Source organism: Cylas formicarius, unplaced genomic scaffold (assembly GCF_029955315.1).
Source record: "Cylas formicarius isolate icCylForm1 unplaced genomic scaffold, icCylForm1.1 PGA_scaffold_8__14_contigs__length_24414737, whole genome shotgun sequence".
Lineage (NCBI taxonomy): Eukaryota > Metazoa > Arthropoda > Insecta > Coleoptera > Brentidae > Cylas > Cylas formicarius.
This window is the reverse complement of record NW_026844361.1, coordinates 15,826,063-15,852,107: the sequence shown is the minus strand read 5'-3', so window position 1 is coordinate 15,852,107 and position 26,045 is coordinate 15,826,063. Positions and strand designations below refer to the sequence as shown.

The window sequence follows — 26,045 nt, the reverse complement described above, 5'->3', positions numbered from 1 at the left end:
AGTTGCTGACCTTCTATAGGAGGGGTGGCATTCTGGATGCCCTCTAGAGCAGCCTGGGGGCACAATGGACCCATGTGGTGACCTAAGTACTTGGACGCCAGCGAAGGCGCCCCCTTTAATACCAATACCAATACGTCACCAACGCCAAAAAAATTGAGGTTATAATTTCCACGTATTTGTGCAAGATGTCAGTTACAATCGTTTGGAGACTACATTTGTTTGTTATTTGTTGTGAATACATTGTAAGTGTGTTTAGGCATTACAAGGCGTAAATCTTAGTCGTTTGCTTCAATATTTTCCTTAATAAAAAATAGGGAACTTGCTTTGTTTACATTTTGTGTAGCATATAATATGCTGTTGCTATTCCATATTACCTGCTGAGTATAAAGCAAGGGATCTTTTTTACTTCCACAAATAATAACTATTCCTTTAGAGAAAAAGGGATGGGTTCATGAACCTTGTCCTAGTGCAGAAACAGATGTTTTTGTTTGAGATTTTTGCGATTCTTAGATATGTATTGTTTGTCAGTCTGATGTTTTGAATTGAAATGATTTTAGTAAGTATCTAAACATTTTTATATCTATCGTCCATTTTGTAATATTTTTTGAAAATTACCGAATATATTAATTTTTAATTTAGCAAGTATCACTCTTTGGAGCTACTTTGAACACTTTCATTTTAATGTTATCACTATTAAAATAACTGGTGTTCCATATATTCCGAATTTACTCTAATGGAAGTCTACTTCACCATGCATTTCGTGAGGTGTTCTTTATGCATCATCAAAATACGTGACAAAAAAAAATCACCGCAAGTCCTTTATAGCGAAAGCATTAAGACATATATTCTTTAAATAATCTTACTATCACTATTAAAATAGACCCTCTCTTCCGAGATTAGTCAATTAGTTAATAGTATCCATAAAAAGGCAATAGAAATAAAACTTACGCCTATTGTGGTCCCTACTTACAATTTTTCAGGGTCTTTCCGGATAGGGATCAGTTTGGGGTCACTTTACAATACCTCGCGGAATAACCTATACTGATTTCGATTTTATTATTTCCGCACTCTTAAAATCGGAGGGGGATAATAAATAAGTTTCATTCAAACTGTTTAACACTAAAATCCACAGGCGGCATACAAAAAACTATTCTTTTATATTCTATCGATTGCAAAATATACTTTAAAAAATTAATTTCTATGTATACGTCTATGTAGTCAAGTAATATGTATATATATAAATATTTATGTATATAAATTTATAGGATCTACTCTCCTTCTGAAATATCTTTTTTCTCTTGAACTTGACTCCCTAAGAGAAGTGATATTTGTTTTCTTAGTTAGATACGTTCCCACTCGTGCTGTCGACACCTGACCCGACCCCGATCGTCAGGTACCATCTGCAATTTAACCGCCACCCCCGTGACGGTAACGGGTTGGGCAGAATCGGGGAGACTTACCGTCGCTTATGGTCTCGAGCCCCTGGCCGCTTCCTCGAGCGCTCTTACCTTAAGTTCTCGCTCGCGCTGCTGCCTAAAATGCAAAAATTACTATTTTAAAATTCTAAGATTGAACACCGATGAACTAAAATAAAAATGCGTTTCTAAAAGCGACAACTTGTTCAATGAGCACTTTTTTTTTAACGTTAAGATACACATATACGGCGTGTTTCAAAAAAGGGTCAAAGGGAAAAAGGGTTTAATATGGTCTAAGACACCTAAATGAAATTTAATACCACAAATATTTTCAACTTTGACATAAAAGTTACTGCTGACAAAATTTAACTTCGAAATTACTATATTAATATTAATATTAATCAAACTATTAGTTTTTTTAACGTTTTCCGATAGTTGAAACACCCTGTATACATTTTTTGTTCTCGTCAGGCTTTCATCTACTACTAGTTTATTCTTGTAGAAATTGAACTGAAATTGCTACTGCGAATTTCCATTTTTTATATTTTATTATTTATTATTCAATAAATACACTCTGATAAAATTTAAAAGTCACTTTACTTTTTGAACACGCCTCGTCATTAAGAGGAAAAGTTTTGGCTTATTGAATTCCTTGACTTTGGGTTAATTTAAAGCATTGTTTGTTCTCTTTTCTTTCCAAGTCCACTTTTAAATTCGACTTTTATAAGTTTTTCAGGTTAAAACGAATAAAACCCTGCCCCCCTCTTTCTTTAAATTAATATGCTCGGTTTATTTAATGCTAGAGAGTTATAATCATTTGTTGAACCGTAAAACTTAACTTCCGACATGACTTAACCTGTGCCTTAGTAATTAAAATAGATTGTTTTTTTTTTCGAACAGTTGATGGCAAAGTCGAAGCTGAAAATAGATAGTGTTTTTGAATTTGTTATTTTATTTATTATTCTTGCAGGTAAATTAATGTGACCCTAATTCGAGATGTCCAGGTGTTAAAAATCGAATATTTTACCATATAACCTTTAAGTTGTCCCCCCCGTTTAATGATCCCTGTGATCACACTCTCGTATTGAGAAGCTACGTACAGAGAACTCACCCATATAAAATGGATAAAGAGTGATCACATGATTTTGATCTAGAACCGGTCAATCTTAACTACTAACAGCAAAGTAGACAGAATAACATATAAAGTTGCATCACTCGAGGCCACACACGCAACTATTTCCCCTTACGTATGTCTGTTGCCATAGTCGTGATCTGGAATTGGTACAGTCCTTTTACTTTTACGACGACCTATTGGTTTCATATTCTTTAATTTAATTTATTAATTTATTTTTTTTTGGCCGAATTCTCATTTTTAAGTCACCTATTTTAGTACATATTAAAAAAAATCCAGGGGTGTCAAGTCAGGGCTCCTCCCTGGCCAATCCATGGTCCCTTACAATTTCTAACAGGCACAACGGTATCATATACCGCACTATTTGGTTGAAAAGCAATCCCTTCTTCAATATCGTCAGCAGAGTATCAATTAATGGAAATATATATTTCCAATATCATCGCACAAAACTCTACGTGTAATAAATAAGATGCATGAAAATATGCTAAAACGTTGGTTTCATTATCTTCAGAGTTTGTAACAGATTTTGGAAGTTCCCTTCTTCATAGGTTTGGAAATTTTGCTTCAATTCTATTAAAGTTTTTCTCATACATTGGTGGTAAATGTGGATATTGTATATTAAATTTTCTACACATTCTGAATACAAATCGTTGCCACGTAGCTGAATGTTTCCGCAGAATCTAAACATGTAAGTCGATATACGATACCAGTATATCTGCCAACACCGCGTTTATATAAGTAACCAACATTTCAGGTTTTTACCGTCTAATAGGTCACTCATCGTGAATAACCCTGTATACTTAGGGTCAAACGCTTTTTGCATTTCACTTTTCTTACTCAGGGTCGTACTTATTGAGATTCGGTATAGGAGCATATTAAATGGACCACGCCGTACAGTGAGCCAGGAAGCTATTGAAATGAACCCATAATACATTTCGTGCAATGAACGTTTTCCTCATCACAGACTAATTAAGTAAGCCATGAACCTTCACAAAACAAGCGATTTAAGTCGTCTTCCTACCATGGAAACGTCAACAATAATTTTGTAACGTTTGTTGTAATGCTTTATTTATACATTTTTCCGTGTGAAAAGTGGAGCGGATTTTTTAAAAGAAATTAGCTTTTGACAAAATTAAAAATGCAGGAAGCCAGTAAAGGTAAGTTTTGAGACTAATTTTATGCTCTAAAAGGCAATTATCCTTAAAAAAAATCTACATTGTTTTGAGTAGCATTAAAAAAATAGCCCAAAAAATCTGTTTGTAATTTATTAAGCAATATGTTACAATTTGAGCATAATTTAGGGATGCTGTTGATACTATTTATTGAAGTAACATGTTGTGGTGCTACGTGAAGACACAATATTGCTCCCACCTGCTCCATTTTATTAAAATAATTTTTAAATAACTTGTCGGGTGGGCAAAAAAAAAGAAGAAACATGTTTTTCGTTATAAGTTTTGACCTATTAATATATAATTTTTTTTATAGAACGAGAGTGCAACTTAAGTTTGATTCATGCAAGACATTGATATTATTTTTGGCATTTCAATAGTGTCATAACTTTTGTTTACTATGGGTTGTCATGCTCTTTTGACACTAAGACTAATTATGAATCAAAACCTTAACCTTAAATGAAGGCTCTTATTGCAAAGGAATGGTTTAACTTTTTTAGAGCTATGGCTAATGCAAAAATTGTAACAAAAACAGAGCAGAGTGATATTTTGGATGTATAAAAACTGTGTTATTGTTCTATTTCGTTTCTTTCAAGCAAACAAACTTAAATATTTTAAAAAATCCGGCAACATTATTTTGTTTTAGTTTATATGAAATAAATAACTATTTTTTGTTAAATTGATACTTTTAATTAAATATAATTATTTCAAAATGTTTCTACATTTTAAACCGTTTCCATGATTTAATTAAAAACTTTTTGTAAATATAGTTTTTTGTGAACACCCACCTGTATAATAATTCTATTGTATTAAAGTTTGATGTTCGTAATAATTATTTCTTTTTATTGTTGTGTTTTTATTAATATTAAGTAAAATTTTTTAGCAATACAAAAAAAATCGAATTATTTGCCGCGGTTTCCTGACCATTCAGAGAAGCCCAGACTTTTCTCGGGTTTTCCAGTTTGTTAACGACAATTTAAACGAATTCGCAAACACAGACCATTAAATAGTTAACCAGTGCGAAATAGAAAGACGGACCTTAGGTATTCCTCGTGTTGCGCAACGATCGAGGGGTGGGGCGGGAAGCGGTCTCGTTCGAGCAGCATCTGCCTCTGCAGCTGTTCGTGGGCTGCGGCCTGAACAACAACAAGAAATCAACGTTGCCCCGTCATGGTCCGCCCCTCTACAGGTAGGACACTTACCTGGTGGGCCAATTGATCCGCGTAGGGCCGCCCCAACAGGTCGGGATGGTGCAAGGCCAGCGGTCCGTCCCTGCCAGGTATCAGTCCCGGCCTAGGGTAACCCGGAGTACCGGTGGCTGTCGAAGAAAAACCTTTATTTTCTCAAACTAATGACGTCGTCATGCGATGTATCAAAGCATAATTTTCTCACGCCGCTGCTTTTAACAGCAACGGGAGTTGTAATTACTAATCATTCAACCACGAAAACCATAAGTAATATTTTTCAATTTTTATATATTTTATTTTGATATATTACCTACAAAACAATCTGGGTTTAAAAAAGATTATAGATGTGAGAGTGCTTTGGTCGATATTACTGCTGTAAATGCTGCATAAATTGCTTATTTCAATTTTACACTACATTTGGTTTAGTGACAATGTGTATTCCGAACCACTCTTCATTGAGTCAGGTGTACCACAACTTAGTAGAGTATAAACTCTATACGACTTTGTAATTTAACTTTGTAAATACTTTAAAATATTGCAATTATCACCTATACGCTGACGACACTCGAAATTACTTTTCTTTTCAAGATCATGAAATGACGCAGTCTGAGACTAACACTGATTCAAAGACCTTTATAAAATTGCATCCTAGCAGTTAAATCCAATTAAATTGTCGGTGTTGGTTTTTGGAAATGACTCTCAGGTACATAATGTCAATAACAAAATGATCATAAAAATTAATGACACTTCTATACCATACTTGGATACATCGAAATTTTAGGATTGATCTTGCACTCTAGTGCCTAGAGTTTAGGCTGCGGCTCAACCATCGCATTACAAACAAATCGAGAATAGCATATGGGTATTTAAACTTAATATAAAGTCATAGACATTTTCTTCCAATCGTTACAAAGAAACTACTTTGGAAATCATTGCTGTAGTGTGTATGCAACCTGCCTGGATGCTACTGACTAATATCTTATCCAGAAAATACAAAATTCATGTTCGTGGCTTGTTTATAGAGTTCGCTGACAGGATCACATTTTTCCATACTTGGCTCTTTCGGATTGGCTTCACAGGTGCAATAGGCTTAGGTTAGACTGTGCTTTGTTATATTTTAAATTAATTAAGTATAAATCTCCTGAATATCTTTTTACCAAAATCACTTTTCGTGCACATGTTCACGACATCGAAAAGAAATGTTTAAAAGATCATTTTCATCATTTAAGTCTTTTCGATTTAACAATATCAACCAAAACTTTTAAAAACCAGAACTCAATAATTTCTGTATGGGAAAACTCTGCTGTTTACCCTTATCCCCCTTTCTCCTGTATCCTGCGACTTCTCTCTTTATTGAAAATTATATTTAATGATTAATGTACATGCGCAACATATTTATTTTTTTTATTCAATTCTTTTCTTTTCTTTCTTTCTTTGGCTTTGCTGGATGTCTGCGTTTTATTGGGCTTTCTGTTTACCTTAAAAGTGGTACCATCTAATATTTTGTAGCGTAATATGTATATTTGGCAAAGCAAAAAATGTATTTATTATTATATTATTATTATTATAAAACAAACTATGCAAAGCCAAATTTTTTTGAATACACATAAGAATTCTTGTAATACTTTTTTTGGGTATTATGAAATCACATACATGTTGTATATCGTGTTTTGTCATAAAGTTTTGTATAATTTTGCACATATTCGACGAATATTATTTATTATTTATCACGATTGCCCTAATCTTACCTGGGAGAGGAAAACCGGCGGCCGCCGCGGCAGCTTCCTGCTGCGCCTGCTGCTGCTGCGGGTGGAGATGGAGGTGGGTGTGCGCGTGGGTGTGGGCGTGTGTGTGGGCGTGGTATTCCGGCGAGATCCCCGCCATCTGCAGCCTCACCTTTAACAGCACGTCGAACATCACGTGATAAGACCGTTTGCGCGACGCGAGGGGGGCGGGGCGTTCGTCACAGACACTTACCATTGGGTCGGTGGCCAGCGCCAGCCGCTCAGCCGCCTCCAATTGGGCGGCGTGAGCGGGATGGTGCGGGTGGCCGGGGGGCGGACCGCCGGGACCGCCGGGCGCACCCGGCGGCGGGATCCCGAGCCTTTCGAGCCGTTCCCGTTCCATTTGGCTCAGTTGGGCCGCCCCGCTACCACCCGGGTACAAAGCGAAATGGTGCGGGAGAAGGCCGGGCGGACCGCCAGGCGGTCCGGCCAGTCCGGCCGCCGCGTACCGCCTCTGAATTTCAAGCCAATGGGGGTCGACGGCGTTCGGCGGCGCCCGCATACCGCTCTTCATAATCTCCTCCTTGAGTCTGTGAGAAAGGTGACCGTAAAAGTAATGCGGGTCTTGAGCTTTTAGTAAACTACCATGCAGATATATAGAAGAGAAAGAAACAGAATTAGGCACACGAACTACCGACGACAGTTGAACCCCGCTTTAGACAATTACCTATCGTTCAGTTCTCGCTCCCTCAGCTCCCTGATCTCCCTTTCACGTTTCTCGCGTTCGAGGTGCTCGAGTTCGAGCCTCTCCCTAGCTCCGGGTCCGTACATGCTGCTCAGCTGGTACTGCAGCATCGGATCCATCACGGTGGGAGGTAGAAGGGATCTTAAAAAACGATAGTCAACATCTTCTATATATTGTTCTATTTGGTGCTCTTAGAGTTGCAAATAACGTGTATTTGTCAGGATTATATAACGACCAATATCGCTTATTTTGACAACAACCTTATCTTGTAGTGAACGAAACATTCAACGGTTCATAAAATGTTTTTCAAAAAATTATTATTCTCATTATTTCTAGTTAACAATTCCAAACAAAACTGCATCCTCCTTTGACATTGTTGTGCATTGGAATGCATTATATTTATATTCTTTCAAAACTGAGCGGATTGGTCCCGAAAAATACCTATCTATTCGTATACCCTAGTAAACTAACATGTTTTGCCTTACTTTCTTTATTCTACACATAGTGATTTCGGCATAACTTTTTAACAATTAATACGTTACCGTTTTCTGTAATTTTTTTGTCAGCCTTTAAAGGAGGGCAGCCTGGACAAAGTCTAATATACTGACGATGAGCGGCGGTTGCGCTTTTATTATTTAGAAAGTAGAATTGAAGCATAAAGCTTCTGTCACGGATGCTAAATTCACAATAACAATAATAACTTGGACAATAATTCAACCATCAACTTTGTTTACCAATATGTCAAATATAAACATATTTTCATTTGTCAGTAAGGGCATTCTTTGAAATTATATAAAAATTCCCTCTTTTTGCTGATTTGTCAAAAACGAGTTGACTAAAATATAATGTGAGTTCCATCATTGTAGTCGGAATAAGAGATTCTATTAACTACATATATAATATACAGGGTGTTTCATTTTAAAAAAATATGATGCATAAATGTCAGAAAATTGATTGTGTTTTGTTTTATATATCACTCGGGAAAAACTAACACCATATTTTGTTTTTTTGTTTACCTTAATACCTCTAAAAACAAAAACGTGACAGCCAACTAAAATATTATTAAGACGAATTGAACGCACGGTACCTGGGCATGTGGCCGGGGCTGAATCCCGCGTGGGGCCTGGCGTACTCGGACAATTGCCTCAGTGCGGGCGTATCGGTGAATCCCGGCCTCGGGAACCTTTCGTAAGGCGACGATATGCTCTCCAGCGGCCCCCTCGACGGAGGCTTGACGTCCGGCTTCTCCGGAGTCTGAATCTTCCGCGCCTGCGCCTGCTGCGCCCTCTCCCTTTCTTCCCGTTCCCGTTCTGCCTGTTTCCTCAACCTCTCCTCGCGTTTCCGCGCCAATTTCGAATCGGGCACCGGTTTAAAAGTGAGGTCCGTTCTCGTGCAGGAGTTGTAGTCGCCGCGATTCCAGTGACGCAGGAATATCGCGGACTGACTTCTGTGACACTCGGTGTCTTCTATCCGAGGCTCGGGAGACGGGCCCCTGGGCGGTGCCAGAGGGCTGTTTTGGTTGTCGTCTTCCGGAGTGGAGTCTTGGTCGGGTTCGATCTTTACCACCTCGTCTACGAGAGATTTCGGGGGCGGGTTCATCGGCGAGCTCGGCGGATGCATGCCCGCCTGTTGTTGCTGCTGCTGCTGCATGTTCGCCGCAGCTTGGGCGGCGTGAGCCCTTAACGCGTCCAACGAACTGCCCGGCATGGGAGGCGGACCCAACGCGGAGGGGTGATGACCCATGTTCGGAGGCTGGATCATCAAATGGTGCGGGTTGGCCTGCGACGCCGCCGCCGACGGCGGTTTACCGTGCATTCCGTGTCTCAACAGTTGATTGCCCGGAGACAGTCGGTCGTGGTGATGCGTGTGATGATGAGTGTGTTGGTGATTGTTGGTGGAACTCGTTGAACTATTAACGGGGACAATTCAAAGTCGCGAACAGTTTGACGGTATACTTTGACCAGAAATATAGTGCTTTTACAACCGACCCCCGAGATTAACTTTGCCTACTTTTTATTACTTCAAATCCGCAGCCCCTTATAGAACACGCTGCAGAGCAGACCCTCACCCGTAACCATTCCAGGACCGTTCTAGGAATTTATCAACCTACACTAACAAGCGGGATATAAGTATGTTTTCAATCTTCAACAATTTATTACGTTTTGTTTCATTACATTTCTACATAGTATATACAATATACTACAATACATATATTAAAGATTTATTTTCGACCTATGTTCAGTTAAATTATTTAAAAAACATTTCATATTCAATATTATTATTTTTATTTTTACTTTTAATAACTTTCTATTGTTCCATATTACTATTACATTTATTACTTTATCAATTTAATTATAACTCCCTATTTAGTTTTCAATTGAAACATTCAAGAGATTAAGTGGAGTAGCTTTTGCTAAACTTCGCCTCTTCTCTACTGTATATTTGTATATAGCACTATACAACAATAAAGGCAATTTATTATTATTATTATAAGTCTTAAGAATGATACATGTCACCGGATGCTAAAATAAACGCTTCTACTTATTCGAAAGTACCCCACGGCATCAATGCTTAATCAAATTTAATGCGGTCCATTTACGTTTCAAATAAAAATTTCAAGTTTGCAGGTTTTACCAAGGTCCAAGGTACTGTAAAATACTTAAGACGTCAAAACAATAAATGCACTATATTTTTGGTCGCATTATACCCGTAAACTCACCTGTGATTGATGTTCGTCGTGGTGCTGGTCTGAGATATGGGCGTGTGCGGTGAACTGGTGCGGACCGTCTTCTGGTTAACTTTGTGCTGCACCGATTGGCTCGAGCTGGTGCTCGTGCTGTGCGATATGGTTATGCTGCTGTGGCTGCCGCCTCCGTAGTTTTGCTTCTCGACGCTCGCGTGGATCGAACTAAAATGGATTAAAAAAACCGTCTAGCTATAACCGCGTTAGTTCGAATTTACGACCTGTTGTGGGAGGTGCTCTGGTGATGCGTTAGCGTCATTTCGTGGCTCTGGTGGCGTTCGCCGCCGTGCTCGTCGGGTTCCCTAGTCTCGCGCTTGGTAGTGACGGTACTGCTAGTGCTATGCTGCGACGACATCACGGTAGCGCTGACGGTATCGATACTTTTCGGAGGACCGCCCATATCGGGTCGAGACGTAGGCGGAGGAATGGCGTGAGGCTGGGGCACCGGATAAGGATACGGGTAGGCGGAAAAAGGATACGCGGCATAACCGGGCGGGCCGTGAAACGGCATCGCGTGGAGAAACGAAGGATGGACCAGGGGATGCGGCGGCGGCATCGAGCCTGGGTACGAGGGATGCGGCTGACTTGGATGGGGTTGAGGTAGCGAAACGGAAGGGTGGCCGATACTAGCCCCGCTGCCGCCGCCGCCGCTACTGCTACTGCTCGGGCTGATAAGGTTGATGGCCGAATGGGGCGACGAAGGCGGTTGGCGTAACGGAGGGGTCTGCGATATGACTTGCGGCGTAGGCGTGCCGCTAGTCTTCGGCGTCAGGCACTTTTCGCTCGCGGGTTGCGCGGGACTCGCCCTACTCGTCGGCAGAGCACCGTAGTCCGGTTCTTTTTTGATGCTCTCGATCGCCGGTCCCGACGGTGGACGGTCCGACGTCGACGACTGAGCGGTTTGCGGTTGCGGCGGCGGTAAATAACCGGGAACCTTAACGTCCTTCAAACTTTGAAGCGGATCGGCGCCGGACATGTGACTAGGAGGAGGCGGGATAAAACCGCCCCCGGACGAGGGCAAGTTTTGAGAACTAGGCGGCAGAGCGCTATTCGCGACGCCGTAACCACCCATCATGCCGCCCTGACTTTGACCGGGCGGCGCATTTTCAGGCACTTCTTGCTTGATTTTCAAGTTCTGCGGTTCGTTTTGTTGCTGAGGCTGTTGCAGGTGTTGCGTTTGCTGCTTGTCGAGGTTCCTCGGCGAATGCGGATGCCCGTATGGCGGTATGAACCCGTAATGGGCCATGGATGAGGCGGCGGAACCCCCTATCGTGACTAGATTGCTCGATTGCATCAGGCTCGGTAACGGCGGCTGCCCGATGGGCGACGAGGTGGGCATTTGCGAAAGCTCCGGCCTGTCCACGCGTTCCGGCCGTTCGAGTTTCTCTTGCCTCGTTTTCTCCTCGTCGAATGGGCCGCCGTCGCTCGACCGGGAGGTCTGAGGTAAATGCTGGGACATGGGTATCACCTGAGGTATGTTGAGCGGTTGCACGATGTTGCTAAAATTGTGCTCGCTCCTGCTCTGACTGGTCAGCTCCATAGGTTCTTCGCGGGGCTCGACCTTAATTACCGCTCCCGCACCGCTCGCTTCCCTGGACTGGTTTTGGTAACTGAAGGGGGGCGGGTCCGGAGGTTTGATATCCTTAATGTAACTCGAATGGTTCATGTTGATTATCTGCTCTTTGTTCTCTTTGATACTCAACGCGTGTTTCGGCTGAAGGTGATTCATCAGCGGCGGATCCTTCATGCCGAAACTGATCTGGTCCTTTATGTTCATACCCTGCGGCATGAACAAGTTGTCCTTGTACGACATAGGCATTGAATCCTCCTTCGAATTGACGCTTAGCAGCGAGGCGTCGCTGCTCGAGTCCAACTCGTCCTTGATCTGTTGCTTGTCGATGGTAACTCTAGGTATGATCAGTTCCGTTTTGAACGGTTTCTGATCTCCAATCTCGTCCTTCACGTCCTCCTTCTTCGACTGACCCATCTCTTGTTTAATCCCCGCCTCTTTTTTGATTTCCTCGCCGAACTTGATGGTCGCCGGGTTGAATTTCATCTCCTTCGCGTCCGTGGTCGAATCTAGGTTCCTTTTGATTAAGTTCTTGCGCTCGTTAATATCCTCGGGCAGCCTTATCGAAACGTTCAGCGGCATCGGCTCCAGCACCGGTTGCGACTGGAGCTTGCCCGACGCTAGCGGCGCGAGTGTGGGCGTAGACGGAGTCGCGCAATGCAATTTCAGCTCGCCCTCTTCTGTCTTAATAAGAGACGTCGGTTTCGCGGTGACCGCCTCTTGCATAACGTTGTTGTTGTTGTTGTTACTACCGATGACGGTAGTCGAGGGCACCAACGGCTGAGGACTGCCGGACCTTTGCCCGTTGTTGCACTCGGTACCATCGGGTTCCGGTTCGTTGCTTTCCTGTTCGTCGTTCAACGAGCCCGAATCCGAAGTGGCATTCGACGGACTGTCCGCTCTCTCTCTTCTCTTTTTAAACAACCCTTCCTTCTCCTCTTCGGTTTCCTCGGTCTTCTCTTGCGGCCGTTTTCGGTTCTTGTTAGGCGTGTCCGACTTGTCCGGTTTGCCTTTCTTCTTGCCCGGGGTGCCGGAGGACACGTTTGACGTCCCTGATTTTTCCGTTCCGGAGTTCTGTTTGACGGGGGTCTTCGGTTCCGGCGTTTCGGTACCGCCTCTCTTGGGCCTCGCCCGGTTACCAGCCGGCTGCTCCTTCGCCGCCTTGTTCCGGGTGCGCATGCGCTGCGGACTATCGTCCGGACCTTCTGCGCGGCGACAGAAAATTACGTTATTGGCATTTCGTACGTTGTGATTAACCGTCTGCCATAGAAATTGCAACACCCGCTTAGCTGTACTTAAGTTATGTACGATATATAAATATTTTTATAAGAATTTGGTTACCAGCTATTCAGCTTTCCGACACTGAAAACATCGTTGAGCAATACATCCTGTTTGGCGAATTTGAACGACGCGAGCCGTTGGGGCACTGGAGTTTTAAGAACTAGTGATCGCGAAGAACGGTATTTAAGACTTAGAGATAGATCTTTTCGCCACAACATGAGAGGACAGATATCCACAAGATCGAATGAGAAGAATATTTTTTGACAGAAGTTGAAGGTAAAAATCTGTGTTTGTTATGTAATACTTTGGTCTCCGTTGCTAAAAAACGGAAATATTGAGAGACATCATAACACTGTACATTCTAATTTTGAAAAATCATTCCCACTATATTCGCCGCCAGAAAGGAGAAACTGAAACAGTTACAAAAGCAGTTAATTGGACAACAATCAATAGTTTAAAGAACAGTCGACAAAAATAAGGCGGCAACTGAAGCATCGTACCATGTATCCCAGAGACGGAGAAATGATAAAACAGGCGTTTTTAGAACTTCAGAAAGAAAGACGAAATAGTTTCAGCTATAAAATCTATGCAACTTTCTGCTAACACGTCTAGAAGTAACGAGCAATGCTATTTTTTTACAGTTAAGAACTGACTTAGATGACAGTGTTTATTTTTTACTTCAACTGGATGAATCAACAGATGTGGTTAGTCAGGACAGTTTTTAGTGATTTAGTGATTTGAAGTTTATTCCACTGAAAAGACACACTACTGGACAGGAGTTGTTAAAAAATATTATTTCTTCCGACAAAATTCCAATATCGAAAATGGTAGATTTGACAACCGATGGAGCTCCAGCGATGGTAGGTTGTTAAGGGTCCGGTGGCGTTATGTCGTAAAGATGAAAGTTTTCCGTAATTTCTCTGTTACCACTGGATTAATCATCAGCAAGCATTATGTGAAAATTTCATGAAACTAAACAACGTTTCAGAAAAGATGTCTCAAAATCCATTAGAACCATATGACAGCAAATATCGTTTTACGGATTTCAACGAAATGGCTTTAGTAGCGCAGTGTGTTGTTTCACCCTTTATGGAAATTGATATCCAACAGTTTGCAACTTGTCTTATGCAGAACTTTGCCGAAGACATGCAAGTAATTGAGTTTCAAAATGATTTGGCCTTAAAATCGTTACACTCGACTACCAAATGTATCTGGCCTATTGTAAGTAAAGACAAATATTCAGTTCTATGCCGTGTTGCCTTGAAAGTGAAAGCATTATTCAGCTGAACCTATTTGTGTGAATTTTTTAGTACCTATGTATTATGTATTACCAGTTAAAGTTAAATGCATAAATAAATAAATACATATAACGATAAATTAACTATGGATTATTTAATTTGCGGTGCGTTACGTGGCTTCTGTGTGGGTAGCTCACTGTTTATTACAAAATTAACAAAGTGAAGAGATTAGCGACCCTGGAGCTACAGTGGTGTCACCGGAAGCCGCAATGGAATCCGGTCACGACACTCGTAGAAGAGCCCACAGAAGACGTGGAGAAAGTAACCAATTTTAATTTTGCAAAATATTAGACATTTAACGGGAGTTGAAATTTCTATGTCAGACGATATATGTTCATCCTTTTTAAAGCTGTAACCCTATCTGGCAGTACCAGATCAATATCTAATATTATTAAACCGTTGTCAGTGGTCAAGGCAAAACTATTTATTATGAAGAACGAGTCAAAGCAACGGACAAAAATTTTATATAACTGTCTACATAAGAACATAAAAAAAACAATAAATCTACCGGCGGGTGGAGTGTTGCCGGTGGCGGCGGGCGCTGTGAGGGGCGGCAGCTCGTTACACTTTCTGTAGTGCGCGCGGCAATCCCAGCAGAGTAGCTGACGGTCCTTGCCGCCGGGTTGCCAATCTTTGGAACCTATTCCGGAGAAAATAACGATAAAGCGATGATAAGAAAAAAGGACTATGATACAAAGAAAACAAAGGTGTACTGCCGTTCCGCGTAATGACGTTATGCGGTGAGTTCCCTTGCATAAAGGATAATGCATTTTGATCATTTTTCTTTTCTTTCTCGATAATCGGGAGAGCGAGGACGATGAACTTATGGCCAATAAAGTCTGCCACAAAGCCCCTGGAACAATGATTCAGGTGCTTCTTGATCTCACCTGTAGGCCTCATTTTAAGACCAGGCCATTCTTGACTTTGGCGGATATTATTAAATAGTGAAACAAATAATCACAACACCCGCAATTTTTTGTAACATTAGAGCTCTTTAGTCATCTAGACTGTGGACAGAAGTCTCGCGACTCTATGAAGAAGCGCTTAAAACTTTCAAAATCAAACTAAATTAGTTTCTGTGCCTTTATAATCTTACTGATTTTTTTAATTTCTCTAAAGGATCGTTTGTATCAATGAAATATTATTTACAAATCTTCTGGATTTCTCCTGCGTCGGTTGTCGATGAACTGAACTTGCTGAAGTATCGCACAATCACCCTGTTGGCTTCTTCAGAGCTTAACCGAAACTGCAACGTCAGCAAGTTCAGTTCATCGACAACAGGAGGAATTCAGAAGATTTGTAAATAATATTTATTACAGTGGCATGTGGAAATTTCTATGAAAAAAAAATGTTGTTTACCTCTGTTTATATGTTATTAGCTACATGTAGTATTAATTTTTCATAGAAACTGACACAGGCAACTGTGATACTATTTACAAAACTTCTAGATCCGTCCTGCGAAACGCGAGCAAGTTTGACTCAACAGGAATCCAGAAGCAGTATATATAGTATATATAGTAGTGTTATTAATTTTGTTTCTTTGACATTTTCCATACATTGCAATGTCTGACAGAAAATAAAAGTAATTCTAATTCGAATTCATCAGATCAGATAGTGTCGAAAACACTGGCTGCTTGGAAAATCTTCTGCATTCACATTCAAGTTATGCGTATCCTCAACACTTAAAGCTTCAGATAATGAACTGTCATTATGCCCTAAAAGCTTATCTACAATCTAAATCAATATTTAATTTCCAGGGGCGTGAGATGGTCATGAAGACCATTCGAGCCTAGAACCGTAAATAAGTTGTCCAATACCCTCGACTTTGGACCTTCAAACAGTAGTTTTAATAAAGAATTTGTTATAAGAAAATAGTATCTTCTCCTACGCGTTACTAACAAAATTTGTTCACTGGAGAGAGTCCTAGAAACGCACTACAACATAAGAAAATACGAAAAATAAGTCCAACTCAAACGTTGGCTTTTACCGAGCTACAGAAAGTGAGGTTCTTCTCCTTTACTTCTATGGCCACGACTACCAGGATCATTCGGCTAGGAAAGTGAGGTTGGGTTTTAACTCGTCAAATGACGCTCCTTTATATCCAGGTTCCGTTGTTTGCCTTTGTATCATGAGAAACGGTCACTTACTGGTAGTAAAACAGTGGGAGCAAGAGCAGGCCGACAACGGGGCCTCCCTGCTATCGCTGTCGTCCTCGCTGTCGTTGTCGTCCTCCGTAACGGAGCTCGTCTCACCTGGTTCTTTGCCACCGGGTTGCGGAGATGGTCGATTTTCCGCCGCCTCCGGAGCGGGCGTGGCCGCACCGCTGGTACGACCTGAGGTACCGAAACGTTACCGTCACGTGGCCGAGTGCCGGTAGGAAGAGCGCGTGAAGCGAAAACGATATAGAAAGTAACGGTTCGTTTTGTGCAGTTGGAAGTACAGCTAGTATCATAAAAAACTCAGACTTCTTGAAAATTACACTTTATATTTGGAGCAGTATGCACACAATCACATACCACATTTTGACAAAACAAAGTTTGTTTTGAAGTCCAATATGGGATCTAGAGGCAGGTTTGTGCAAACATTTTGTGGATTTCTTACAATAAAATTTATTGCGAAATCTATTTTTATTACTAAAAACTCTTGCGTTAATCAGGAAATTATTGTAAGCAACAATTGGTAAATTCGTGTGCAAAAAATGTATTTATTCAGTATTCAGTATTTTGTTAAATTCTATTGCTTATGGTTGGTTGTTGTCGTAAGTTCTAAGTTAACTTTTAAATAAACACCTTAAATATAATAAATGCAACAAATTCAGAATGGTTGATCCTTATCAGTAAGGGCTCAACATGTTAACATAAACAAGACACGAACGAACACCCGGAAGGAATTTATATTCTGTGTTCGGGCCATGGCCATGAAAGGAGTTACTAAGTTATGAATATGACATTTACTTACAAGTAGGCCCCTAAGTATAGGAAAAAATCGTTTGACGTGGTGTCTTTTTGGCCAAAATCATGCCTCGATCAGCATATTCACCGACTTGTTCCTGCTCCCAAAACTCAAGAAACCGATGAAAAAAAGGAAGTTCGGAACGATTGAGAAAATAAAGAAACAAGCGCTGGAAGAACTCAAGACTATACAAGAAAGTGCTTCGAGGATTGCCAAAAAACGTTGGTACAAGTGTATTATCTCTGGGAGGCGATTACTTCAAAGGGACATCAATTAATTTTGATAAGTAAATAAAACTTAAAAGCCTGACGACTGATTTTTTATTTGTTTTTGATGCGTCGTTTCCAACATTCATTTTTAGTTCTTATTTCTACTATTTCTTGTCGATGTTTTTTATGAAATTTGTATTATGGAGATTGATTAGGGAAATGCAAAGAGAACGAGAAAACTTTTTAAACGAGAAAAAATAGAATAAAATAAATAAGAAAAGTTCAAATTTTCACGAAATTATATATTTTGATATGACAATTGTTTCGACACACTGTGACTTTATCAAATGTAATATTTACAAACTACCTACTACTATATATACCGAAAAATGACAATAAAACCTTAAAGTTGTTGTGAGAATTTAAGTTTAATAATAGAAAGGCATTTAAATCTAATTGATAGTTTGTTAATTTTTGTTAATCTCCATGGCTTACAGTAATTAATTTTCTACTTTTTGTTGCTGTATGTAAAATATCAAAATTGTCGTCAAAAAAGCGTTTTTCTGTTTAAGTGTTAATAATTAGAATCTAGACTATTGTTTTTAAACGCTCTTTCATGTTCGCTAATGCGTTTCTTGAAGGATCTACCTGTTTGTCCAATATAAATTTTAGAAGATCCGCATTTCAACCTACAGACACCTGATTTTTGAGATTTTGGACATTTCGTTTTATTGTTTTTTAAATATTTTCCTATTGTGTTGTTAAATCTGAAAACTATTTTAAAACCACATTTTGACACATGTTTTGAAACTTTTTCACTGAGTTCCTTCTATGCATCTAATTGTTTTAAATTGTTCATATTATGTATTAGGATTCGGATAAATAGAGTTTACTGTTGTTTGGATGGATTTGTTTTTTATTTATAATTTTATCTATAATGGACGAATTGTATCCGTTGTTCAGTGCAATTTGTTTAATGATGTAACCGGCGGAAAGAACTCCATATACAGGGTGTATATTGTTGGAGCGACCCTAATAAAGTGAACAAGAGTTTTTTGCTTTCGTTTGCTCGAAATGCATCCTTGAATATACATGCAGCTCTTCGATTACGATCAAAATCTTTGTAAAACACATTTTGTAGTGTCATTTGAATATTGATATGGTCCTTTTGAGCTAAAATTTTTCTCTTTCTATTAGATAAAGTGTTGTCTATCCGTTCCAACAAAGCAAGCAAAGATATCATCCACGCATCTACACCACCATAGAAAACTTTTACTTAGAGGATGTTCGAGTATGATATTTTCCAAATTATCCACAAAAATCTCGGCTAACAAAGGACTACGTGGGTTTCCCATAATCAAACCTTCCTTAGGGATGTAAATCTGTCCATTAAATTTAAAATAATTTTGATTTAAAGATACTATTAAGCAATCTAATAAATATTGTTTCACCAATGGGTTAACGTGTCTCCGAGTGAGAAGGGATTTTGATATTCTTAATTTTCTTGATTTAATTTAAAAGAATTTTTTATTGCCAATTTTTGTTTAAAATCTGTGTGGAACTGGATCTGTCTGGACTGGTCTAACGGGCATATCTGGTTTATGTAATTTAACCAAAGAATATAATTTCGGCGGCCGTAAATTCATAATTGTTAAAAAAAATACTTGTCTTTGTCACTAAATAGTGTGGAGTTGGTAATTACTTTGGAGATTAACAAAATGAGACATTCAAATGTATTGCTTAACGATCAATTAGATTTAAATACCTCTCCATTATTAAACTTAAATTCTCACAACTTTAATTATTGTTCTATTGTCATTTTTCGGTTAATATAGTACCAGGTAGTTTGTAAATATAGCATTTGATAAAGACACGATGCTGTCGAAACAATTGTCATGTCATAATATATAATTTCGTGAAAATCTGAACTTTTAGTTCTTATTTATTTTGTTAAATGGATTTTCATCAAGTAAAAGCCACCTCAGCTCAATCTTAGAAAAAATAGAAAATTTAAAAACTTAGTGGAGTTACTTACTATTTTTTTTATATTCCGTTATTTTCTACGATTTCGCCCCGCGCTTGACCCATGGGAGGTCCCGCTTCCTACTATGTACTATATAAAAAAATCTAAAGGGACGACGCAATTCTAAAATGCACTACAAAAACGCGAGGGGCCGTCAGGACGGGCGTCGTCGTCGTCGTCGTCGCCTGTCCCGAGGGTCCAGCACGTTTCCACGCGGGGGGGTGGCCTAAAAAACTGTAAAATTTTGAATAGTCAGAAAATAAGGATTCGTCTCACGAACGGCTTATAGTATTCTCTTTTACAAGTTGTTTCGTAATGCTCATATTTTCCTGTTATTTTAAGATTAGGTCTAGTCTACGCAAAATACCCATGCATTTTATTCTAAAAATATATATATTAGATCCAACTATAGCTACGGTGTTAATCGATTTTATTTTTTTACTTATTTTTTCATTTTCGTTTCGTCGAGTTTTCCGAAGAAACATGCCCAAAAAAAAAAAACAAATTCTCCTACCACAACATTCAGGGTGACGAAAACCATTGGCGCCATATATTTCAATGGTTCTCAATTGTTTTACCGCACCCGTTCGTCTACAACCCTTATAAAAGAGAAATGTATTACCACAAAAACAAAAACTACCATCAGCAAATTTAACTAAAAATACCTTGGGATACTCCAATCGGTCGAAAAATTATGGCGGCCACGTGTCGCGGAACGGAAACCCAATCGGTGAGGAGGAGGAACCCTACTGCTTTTTTTTATTACTTATTATAGTTATTTTTAATTATTTTAAAACTGGATAATATATTTTTTTAATACCTGCAATACCACGTCAATATATTTTAACGAAATTACTATGTATTATGTGTCGGGAGGTATTATTTAGTGTACTACATTTTTTTTTAAATACACCAGGCGGTCGTAGCAGAGGGTGGGGCTCGAAGGACCATCTAAGAAATTAACCAAAATTTGTTATTTCCGTATTATAATTATAAAGTCTGGTGATTTGTACAATTTTAGCCCTTTGCGTGATACCAGGGGTAAAATGGACAGCTTGAAAATTATTTTAAAAAAAAGCTATTCCATATTATTGTAACCGAATCGCAGTATAGCGTAGGGTGGGGCACCTCAAAAATTAACCAACATTTTCTCTGTCGTTATTATAATTATACATTTTGGTTGTTTGTACATTTTTGCGTAATACCAGGGGTGAATTGGACGACTTAAAAATTCTTTAAATAAAGCTATTCTATATTATTATAACCGAAACATAATGAATTTATGTTTTATGTTATTTTTTGGATATTTTTATCGATTTAGCCTAAAGCCGGAACTTTCGAAAATGTTATAAATACCAAAAACAAATTTTTTAATTGATAAAAAAATAGATACTAATCAGTAACTTCTTTTAGTAAATAATTATAACTATTACATAACATTATAAATGGGGGAGAGAGGGGCACGACGGCCAGAAGCTTCCCCAAAATTTGGGATAAATTTAGTTAAAAGCCACAAAAAATAATAAAAAGGGCAACAGGGCCGCCTTGCCCCCCCCCAACCCCTACGCAACTGATTTCTCATAAAAAAAAAATTCCACAATCTGTGGAATATCTTGTTTTAGATAGGTATTTTAATTTTCACAAAAAAAATTCTTTATTTAACCAGCGCAGTGGAAACCAAATTAACCAAAGTATTATTGGTCCATAGACAGTAAGTGGCACGCCACTGATTTCCTTCAACAAAATAATGACATTTGCACTCACTTATGAGCAGATTGATATCATTTTTTTTTAGTCTGTGGCACGGTTTTAAAAATAAAAACTAATTTCTCTGCATACTAACGATATTGTTATGACCATACAAAAAGATTTTTAAAGAAATCAAATTTCTTTAGAAGTAATTGGAGATTGTACGAATAATTTTTATTTAACGAGAAATCAGTGGCGTACCATCAATGTTTGCCAAAATAGACAAAATTCCGTACGCCATCCACAGGTGGATTTAAAATAAATTATAACTCCTAATGCATAGCACAAATTTCATTAAAATATTCTATTCTATTCTTTTATCTTGTGAGTCTTGAGTGTCTGTGTGTGTGATTCATAAAAAGTTATATATCGCACTTATTATATGAACACTGGGTCATATGTGTCTGCATTAATTTTTGTGGATATACGACCACGTTTAAACTCATTCATCCAATTTCACAAATTCACCTTTATCCATTTTTATAGGCCAAAGTTTACTTCAATCGACAACAATTAAACTATTTCATGGCTATAGTTGAAATTTTAAGAGCTGCATTGTAAAGAGTACTAAGTCGTAGCAAAAAATTACTTTGGACTTATCGAACGACACTGGTAAGTGTCTTACAAGAAGGGAAATTCACAACGGGGCAAGACTCCGCATGGTAGTAGTTCTCCATAAGGGCATTCAACCCTTAACGTAGTAGCGCCTTTAAAAATTCAAATTTAGCTTATATACTAGGAAGTAATTTCTCCGAAATGTACGCCAACAAGTACAAAATCTTATTAAGCACTTACACATTTCATAGAAAAGAATCGAGAAATTTACTTATGGGAAGACTGCGTTCAATTCAGTTCAATCAATCGTACATGATCAACAGAGAACTTGAACATATTTTTAATTTAAAAAATTTTGCTTAAAAACGCAATTTTAAAGTATTAAAAGAATCACAGTTCACCAAAACAAAAGTTCGTAGTTCTATGTAACAAATATAAGCAATTAAAAATTGTAACATTTAAATCCACTTTGAAACACCCTGTCATTGGCTGTGGCCGGTTGTGACGTCAATTCGCTCGTTAGACTTTGCGGCAGCGGTAGCATAGAGAAGTCATTAGGGATCGACAACGCGTCCTGGTTTTTTTTAATTTTAATTTTAGTCTTGATTCTATCGCTGGCTTGTTACCTTGTGTTTAGTATCAAAAAGAAGTTTTGAAAATGGCCGAAGGTCAATCTGATAATTTACCTTTAGTGGTTACAACTGGCGTAGATTAAATTCAAACACAAATTACACGGGCCAAAAATAAACGTAAATAATATAATTCTCGGCATATAACCTGAGAATAACACTATAACATGTCTCCGTATCGATCGAAAAGCAGCGGTATGACGTCACGATCATCCCAGCGCGTTTACTGTTCAAAAGGAATAGCCGGGTGTCACAACTTGTACTATTTATTACAACTTAAATATTGGGTTTTGGGTTGTGATAAATGATGAAAAATGATACGATACGCTTGGTATGCTAGAAAACTCTCCGAAGCAAGAGAAATATTTGTAAATCTAGATGAAGTTTGTTTTTCAACCCAACTACTTAACATTGTTGATAATAATTCTTCATTTATGAACTGTAGATCAAAAAATATGATAATTATCATTCGGGTTCTTGTTTGTAGAGAAAAAAAAAAATTTCTAATAGTAAAGAAAATATAATAAAATTTTTCTATTTATTGTGTTCATTATTTATAAGATTTTACTACAATTATTTAGCTACTTTATAATTTATAAAGTATAATATTTAAAATAAATTAAAAATAATTAAATATTCAATAAAGATTTTCTTGATTAACCCTGAGCACCCACGACACATTAGTGACTATGCCAATAAACTGTTGGTGCACAAGAAAAACTTCCTCTTCTTCCTACTACATATAGGCACGAATGCCCGTTTTCCTTCACACCTTTGCCATCATTCAGTCATTTGGAACGTTGTCGTTTCACCTTTTCCTAGGTCTTTCGGCTCCTTCGTCCTGCTGGTGATTTGTCCCTTGATATTTTCACTATTCATTCTTCTGCCATACGATCAATGCGTTCATTTCATTTTATCTTTCGGTCTAACACCCAGTCACAGACGTTACCTATCCCGTACACTCGCCTAATTTCTTCACTTCTTTCCCTACCCATTAGTGTTTTTCCCGTTATTCTTAGAAGTAGTTTCCAGATCGGGTTTCTACTGCATAGGTGAGTATAGGTCTACCTTAGCGGTCATGTTGCCGGTCCCAAGCGTGGAAAAAGGAGGAGGGTTGGTGGAACGGATTAGCAGCCTATCCACCGGAAAACCGACTAAAGCTCATAGACTCACAGACCCTGCCTAAGATGAAAAACTTAGTACTATATAAACTAAGTTGCTGGCAGTTCGGCGCGATTACGTTAAGGGTTGAACACTCTTACTACTACTGCCATATTAATACACATTTGAAATAGTGAAGGCGCAAAATTTTAAAAAATACGTACTTTATATTTACTTTATATTAATTCTTTAAAGGACTTCGAAAATCATTGAATGGGAACGACAACGCAATTTAAAAAAACATTTCGAATGTCAAAATGGCACGCGGCTGTCAAATTTGAACCTACGCTATAAGCAAATCGCACTCATATCGATCGATAACCCTGCAACCTCCACTTGTTCCCAGCATTCTGGTTCGCGATGGGAGGATAAACTCTCCCCGATTGGATCGTTTCCGGGAAGTGGCCGACCAAATATGAGCATTTCTTTAGGCCACCGCTCTCGGACACCGACAACTTACCTGCGTTCGATGCAGCATTATTACCTCCTCTACTATTCCTGGTGTTCCTGATGCGGCGCAGCGAACCCTGCCGTCTGCGCCTGTGCGGTCGGTTGTTGTTGGCGCCGGGCGTTTTCTTCCACAGATAATAGAATTCGACCAGTTCCGGCTAGACGCACACACGCAGGACGTTAGCGGTAAGTACCGTGCGTTCAATTTATCTTGATAACATTTTAATTGGCTATAACTTTTTTGTTTTTGGAGATATCAAAATTAAGGGTTAGTAGCCAAGTTTTCTCCCAATTAACGTATTAAACAAAACACTATCAATTTTCTGACATATAAGCCTACACATATATGTTTTAATAGAATATCTTATTCCGATTACACTTAATATTTTCGTCCACTCACTTTGGACACATCGGCAAAAATAGGAAATTTTTATATAAGTTCAAAGAGTACCCTAACTGACAAATAAAAATGTTTATGTTTGACATATTAGTAAACAACGTTGATGGTTGAATTATTGTCCAAGTAATTATTGTCAAAATGGTTTTTCACGAATTTAGCATAAGTGAAAGGAGTGATATGCTTCAAGTATACTTTCTGAATCATAAAAATGCAACCAGAGCTCGTCGTCAGTATATTAGACTTTATCCAAAGCGCCGAGCTCCTTCAAAACAGATATTTCCAGGGCTGGCAAAGATTTTTTTACAGAAAATGGGAACGTATTAAATGCTAAAAAATAAGGCAATGCTAAAATAAGGCAAACATATTAGGATTCTATGAAGCACATTCAGTTTCCTTATTACTAGAGTATATGAAGACAGGTATTTCTCGGGGACCAATCCACTCAGTTTTCAAAGAATATAAACATAATGCAATTGAACCAACCAACCAACCAACCAACCAAAACTAACCAAAACTAAGTGCTAAGCTAAGGAGGATGCAGTTTTGTTTGGATTTTTTAATATTAATTAATTAATAATGAGAATGATAATTCAGTAGATAAAATACATCCTTTAGTTAAGTTTTAGCCAGCGCGGTATTTCTTTGTTTATTATTTCTGCATTCAATTATAGAGGGTTATGTTTACATTATTTCTTTTACGGGCGTGAGCCGATCACAAAAGGAAGCCGCTTTGCGGTGTTTCCTGAGAGTTCGGGTCTACTTTTGATGCGTACCGACGAAAGGTTTAAAAACAGGTCACTTGATTATGTATTAGACGATCAAACTAAAAAGACCTAAAAGACGTGCGTAACGCGGAAAGCCGTGCCGCTTCCTCTTTTTCTTTAATAAGACGAAAGACGAGTAGACGAATTGTAAGACGAAAGACGAGTAGAGGAATTGTAGGACGAAAGATTAGTAGACGAATTGTAAGACGAACGACGGGTAGACGAATTGTTGTTGTCCATGCCAAGTATAAAAGAAGTGGTTGCGCAGTGTAAATAAGTAAAAATATAGTCTTATTTGATTTGCCAGAACGTCGGACTGTGTTTATTTCCTCAGAACCTTAGACTAACGATAAACAATCTCACAATGTTTTGAAAAACATTTTATGTACTGATGAAAGTTCGTTCACTAAAAGAAAGTGTTGTAAAAGACAAAACACGCGATATTGGCCTTTAAATAATCCTAGACAAATACACGAAATAAAATCCTAGGGGTATCAATCAATTAATGTATGTTGTGGTATCACAGATGGGCATATTTTGGATCTGATATTTATAGATCAGAAGTTATCTGGAGGTCATTATTTGCAACTCTTAGAGCACCACATAGCACAATATATAAAAGATTTACCCCTAAATATATCAGCGCTGACTATATGGCAGCAAGACAGTGCCCCTCCTCAGAATGTTGTACAATTTGAAAATTTTCTTAACATGGAATATCCCAGGGCCTGGATAGGGAACGGCGGAACTATGGATTGACCAGCCAACAGCTCCGACTTAACTCTAATGGATTTCTTCTTTTGGGGACACATAAAAAATCACGTGCACAGATCTCCTTGTAATAATGTCTTGGAACTTCGGCCAAGCATTTCAGAGGCAATCAGTTAAG

At 38.7% G+C, this 26,045-nt stretch overlaps 1 protein-coding gene across 3 annotated transcripts in view; it reads right to left on the bottom strand.

Moving 5' to 3' along the window:
- Window positions 1-563: 563 nt before the first annotated feature.
- Window positions 564-26,045, bottom strand: part of LOC132706745 (arginine-glutamic acid dipeptide repeats protein-like) — a 56,340-nt gene continuing 30,858 nt past the window's right edge. The window contains exons 6-17 of one of the 3 annotated variants that reach the window (XM_060678248.1): window positions 24,027-24,150; window positions 16,412-16,597; window positions 14,773-14,904; window positions 10,337-12,890; window positions 10,092-10,280; window positions 8,460-9,281; window positions 7,355-7,513; window positions 6,881-7,268; window positions 6,652-6,799; window positions 4,919-5,034; window positions 4,755-4,852; window positions 564-1,533 (exon numbers count right to left, since the gene is read on the bottom strand). In XM_060678248.1, coding sequence (XP_060534231.1) covers window positions 1,467-1,533; window positions 4,755-4,852; window positions 4,919-5,034; window positions 6,652-6,799; window positions 6,881-7,268; window positions 7,355-7,513; window positions 8,460-9,281; window positions 10,092-10,280; window positions 10,337-12,890; window positions 14,773-14,904; window positions 16,412-16,597; window positions 24,027-24,150 — 4,983 coding nt within the window. In that variant the 3' untranslated portion in view covers window positions 564-1,466. Of the gene's footprint in view, window positions 1,534-4,754; window positions 4,853-4,918; window positions 5,035-6,651; window positions 6,800-6,880; window positions 7,269-7,354; window positions 7,514-8,459; window positions 9,282-10,091; window positions 10,281-10,336; window positions 12,891-14,772; window positions 14,905-16,411; window positions 16,598-24,002; window positions 24,151-26,045 lie in introns of all 3 variants that reach the window. The other 2 variants (XM_060678247.1, XM_060678249.1) reach the window with 2 other exon arrangements.